The sequence below is a fragment of the Homarus americanus genome, unplaced genomic scaffold (assembly GCF_018991925.1).
Source record: "Homarus americanus isolate GMGI-L3 unplaced genomic scaffold, GMGI_Hamer_2.0 scaffold45058, whole genome shotgun sequence".
Classification (NCBI taxonomy): domain Eukaryota; kingdom Metazoa; phylum Arthropoda; class Malacostraca; order Decapoda; family Nephropidae; genus Homarus; species Homarus americanus.
Window position 1 is genome coordinate 32,717 of NW_024731798.1, and position 4,873 is coordinate 37,589.

At 46.2% G+C, this 4,873-nt stretch overlaps 1 protein-coding gene across 1 annotated transcript; it reads left to right on the forward strand.

The window, feature by feature from the left end:
- The first annotated feature begins 826 nt into the window (after positions 1 to 826).
- LOC121867830 (extensin-like) lies at positions 827 to 4,568 on the forward strand. The gene is made up of 2 exons (XM_042367950.1): positions 827 to 909; positions 3,239 to 4,568. The coding sequence occupies exons 1-2, from the start codon at positions 827 to 829 to the stop codon at positions 4,566 to 4,568; spliced, it is 1,413 nt and encodes a 470-aa protein (XP_042223884.1).
- Positions 4,569 to 4,873: the final 305 nt, after the last annotated feature.

The window sequence follows — 4,873 nt, forward strand, 5'->3', positions numbered from 1 at the left end:
TAGCTTAACTAACAACACCCGTCAACACAAGTAATATTTATGGTCATACCTGAACGACTGTAAAATAGTTTAGAGAGAGAGAGAGAGAGAGAGAGAGAGAGAGAGAGAGAGAGAGAGAGAGAGAGAGTGTGTTAGTGTGCTGAAAAGCCAGTCGTGTTGTGGTCGGTTACTATACTATGCTGGCAAAAGTTAGAGAGGTTTTCACTTTATCAGGATTAATGGAGGAGTTGGTTGGCCTTGTCACTCTGTTGTATAATGGAAAAAACAGTGGTGATGGTGATAGGTGGGTGACGTAGGTGATGGTGATAGGTGGGTGACGTAGGTGATGGTGATAGGTGGGTGACGTAGGTGATGGTGATAGGTGGGTGACGTAGGTGATGGGTGGGGATAGGGTAAGGATGAGGTGATGGTGACAGGTGGGTGACTTAGGTGATGGTGAGGTGACTTAGGTGATGGTGATAGGTGGGTATCGGTAGATGGTGATAGGTGGGTGACTTAGGTGATGGTGATAGGTGAGTGATATGGGTGGTGATGGTGATAGGTGGGTGACTTAGGTGATGGTGATAGGTGGGTGACATGAGTGGTGGTGGTGACACGTGAATGACATGGGTAATATGGATAAATCACCGAGAAGCAATACAAGATTTAAACATTTTTTGAAGCTCATTATATGTTAAAACTTTCAGGCTTGACTGCTAAAAAAAAAAAATTATGACAATGTGTATTTTTCTAGTCACATGTAGTTTTTATTACATAATTTATATTTTTACTTTTTTTTCCGACTTTTTTTTTCTCTCTCTCCCGCTATGTTCCTCAACCCGTAGTAATGTTTCCTGCAGCCCTGACGACCCATTCAGGACAGTCTGGCTACGAGGCCTTCAGTATGTCTGACACTTATCCATTTATTAGGTTAGTTATCCAATAACAGCTGGATCGACTTGGGGGGACCGCGAGCGTGAACCAGAACTCTAGGTAGGGAGGATTAGTGTTGTAACCAGCCAGCCACCGCAACATTCCCTACCATTGCTAAAGGGAAGTTGCGAGAAGATTGACATAACTTGTACATAACCACGAAAGATCTGCTCTCTCTTTCACCCTTCCTCCCTCTCTCTCTCCTTCACCACCTTCCCTCTCTTTTCTTGCTTCACTAACTCCTCCCTCTCCCCTCCCCTTCGTTTGTCATCACTTCCATTTCACTTTATCCTTACCTTCCACCGTATCTCTTCTTTTTCTCTCTCTCTCCGTCGGATATTTCAATATTTGCCTACACATCAGCACACACACACACACACACACACACACACACACACACACACACACACACACACACACACACACACACACACACACACACACACACACACACACACACCTCACCTTATACCTCGCTACCAAAACAAATGATACGTAAACAAACGTTGACGACAAGTATTTTACCTAAATGATCCATTATGGTCGTTCTGGTGCATGAGTCTGGTGAGTTGTCGACCCTAATGACCCTGACACGAGATATAACCACACAAACTTCCTGTAAAACAAAAACAAAAAAAAATACGATATCGTTTTTATAACTTGTTTTTTTTTTTTGGTATTTCATCGACCATAGAGTTTTGTATTACATGAATTATTGTCGTCGTGGGATTGTGATTTTTATGGAGTGGAAAGGAACCGACTAATGTGGTTAAATGGTCGGTCATACATACATGCATACATACACACACACACATACACATACACACACACAACACACACATGCATACGACTGGTCTGTGTGTATATTGCTTTATATGTATGTGTGTGTGTGTGTGTGTGTGTGTGTGCTTTGATATGTAGGCAAATAATGAAATATCCGACGAGAGAGATATAAATTATCAAAAAACATGCCGCCTCACTGATGGTGAAGGACAATAAACCTCAAGCTCAATAAATCAAATCAAACTTAATAACGACGAAATGAAATACAGGAACAAAAACGGGGCAGAGTGAAGAAGGAGGAGGAGAGTGAGGTAATAAAGATAGAGGAAAGGTAGAGAGGAGAGAGAGAGGTGGAGAGAGAGAGAGGGAGGTGGAGAATGGTAGAAGTGAGGTGGAGAGAGAGAGAGAGAGAGAGAGAGAGAGAGAGAGACCGTTCACCTTTCATCTGACGGCAGCACAGTGCAGTACAGACAGAATCTGACAATCATGGTTGTAAAACATCGTGGGAATTGGGATGAGGAGGGGTAGGAGGAGGGGGAGGAAGAGGCAGGGGAGGGGAAGGGGAGAAGGGAGGGGAGGGGGGAGAAGGTACTCGTAAGCACAGTTTATACTTCCATACGCCATTTACACTTCGGTGAGGGTAGGAATAATATTTCACTTTGGGGGTCACAACAAAACACAGGTCAAGAACGCTCAGGTGCTCACAATAGCTTATCATTGGTCATTATTTATATTATTACCTTTCAGAAGAGTTTGTTGAACGAAGTGAGTAATCCAATATAAACTTCATACGACATACATGGCAATATATTTAATACAATGTATATATTAAACCTTACTTAAAATACCATGTATGATAACTAATATTGAAATGGAGTGATATAATAAAAACCAATCAAATTAATTATTTCAAATATTGGAAAACAAATAATGGAGAAAAACCAACAACGGAACAAAATAGGAACATTGAAAAAAATATTGGAATAAATTATAACACCGCAGGAGCTTCAGATCTCCACATTTATAAAGATAATTATTAGTATTATAAGTTTGGTGAGGATAAGGTGAAGGTAGTGATGTAGTGGAGGGTTATATGTTGTAATGGGGGAAGACCTGTGACGGGGGTGACCTGTGACAGGGGTGACTCTGACGGAGGTGACTCTTGACAGGGTGATCTGTGACGGGGGTGATCTGTGACGGGGTGGGGGTGACCTTGACGGGGTGATTGTGACAGGTGACCTGTGACGGGGTGACCTGTGACAGGGTGGCCTGACGGGGTGATCTGTGGGGTGATCTGTGACGGGGTGATCTGTGACGGGGTGACCTGTGGGGTGATCTGTGACAGGGATGATCTGTGACGGAGGTGATCTGTGACGGGGATGATCTGTGACAGGGGTGATCTGTGACAGGGGTGACCTGTGACAGGGGTGACCTGTGACAGGGGTGACCTGTGAAGGGGTGATCTGTACAGGAGACCTGTGACGGGGTGATCTGTGACAGGGTGATTGTGACGGGGTGATGTGACGGGGGTGACCTGTGACAGGGGTTGTGACGGGGGTGACCTGGACGGGGGTGACCTCCTGGCAGCAGCCTCACATCAACAGACTCCCAGCAGACTCCCACAGCAACAGACTCCCACAGCAGCAGCCTCCCACATCAACAGACTCCCACATCAACAGACTCCCACAGCAGCAGACTCGTGGTCCCATCAACAGACTCCAGCAACAGCCTCCACAGCAGCAGCCTCCCATCAACAGACTCCACATCAACAGACTCCCACATCAACAGACTCCCACAGCAACAGCCTCCCCACAGCAACAGCCTCCCACATCAACAGACTCCCCCGTAGCCCACATCAACAGACCCCACAGCAACAGACTCCCACAGCAACAGACTCCCACATCAACAGACTCCCACAGCAACAGCCTCCCACATCAACAGACTCCACAGCAATAGCCTCCCACAGCAACAGACTCCCACATCAACAGCCTCCCACAGCAACAGACTCCCACATCAACAGACTCCCAACAACCTCCCACATCAACAGACTCCCACATCAACAGCCTCCCACAGCAACAGACTCCCACATCAACAGACTCCCACATCAACAGACTCCCACATCAACAGACTCCCACATCAACAGACTCAAACAGCAAGAGCCTCCCACATCAACAGACTCCCACATCAACAGACTCCCCAGCAAGAGCCTCCCACATCAACAGACTCCACATCAACAGACGCCCACAACAGCCTCCCACAGCAACAGACTCCCACAGCAGCAGCCTCCACAGGAACAGACTCCCATCAACAGACTCCACAGCAACAGACTCCCATCAACAGACTCCCACAGCAACAGCCTCCACAGCAGCAGACTCCCACAGCAACAGACTCCCACAGCAACAGGCTCCCACATCAACAGACTCCCACAGCAACAGCCTCCACATCAACAAACTCCCACAGCAATAGCCTCCCACATCAACAGACTCCCACATCAACAGCCTCCCACAGCAACAGACTCCCACCAACAAACTCCCACATCAACAGCCTCCCAGCAACAGACTCCCACATCAACAGACTCCCACATCAACAGACTCCCACATCAACAGACTCCCACAGCAACAGACTCCCATCAACAGACTCCCACAGCAGAGCCTCCCACATCAACAGACTCCCGTAGCCTCCCACATCAACAGACTCCCATCAACAGACTCCCACAGCAACAGCCGACTCACAAAGGCATAGGCAGACGGACAGGCTGTGGGCGGCTGCTGCAGGAATCTGATAATTATAACACAGGGACAGCTACCAGGAGTGATGGGTTATCAACACAATTCCAGATCAAACTCTCAACGGTTCGTAAGTCCTTCCTTTAGCTCTGTGAGATAAGAGAAGCCATCTACTTTAAGTATAGTCTCAGTACAGATTGGATGCCATGTTGAATGATATTTGGTTTGTTTTTAGTTGAAATGAACCAGAGTGATAAGTTCTTACATTATTACTTACGAGGAAAATTTACCGTATAGAGTCATTTGATACATCAATTTATCCCGGAATACAATAACTAACTCCTATATACTAAGACAACTAAAAGATGGTAGACAAAATGGTGTCAAAATCGCCCTGAAACTCTACCATAAGTCGATAAATTCTCTCTCTTTTTTTTAACCAATTACGATGA

Bases quoted from the DNA above. Each gene is read 5' to 3' on its own strand.
- LOC121867830 (XM_042367950.1), top strand. From the start codon at position 827: ATGTTTCCTGCAGCCCTGACGACCCATTCAGGACAGTCTGGCTACGAG. The intron at 910-3,238 runs GTTAGTTATCCA...GACCTGTGACAG, and splicing joins GACACTTATCCATTTATTAG to GGGTTGTGACGGGGGTGACC.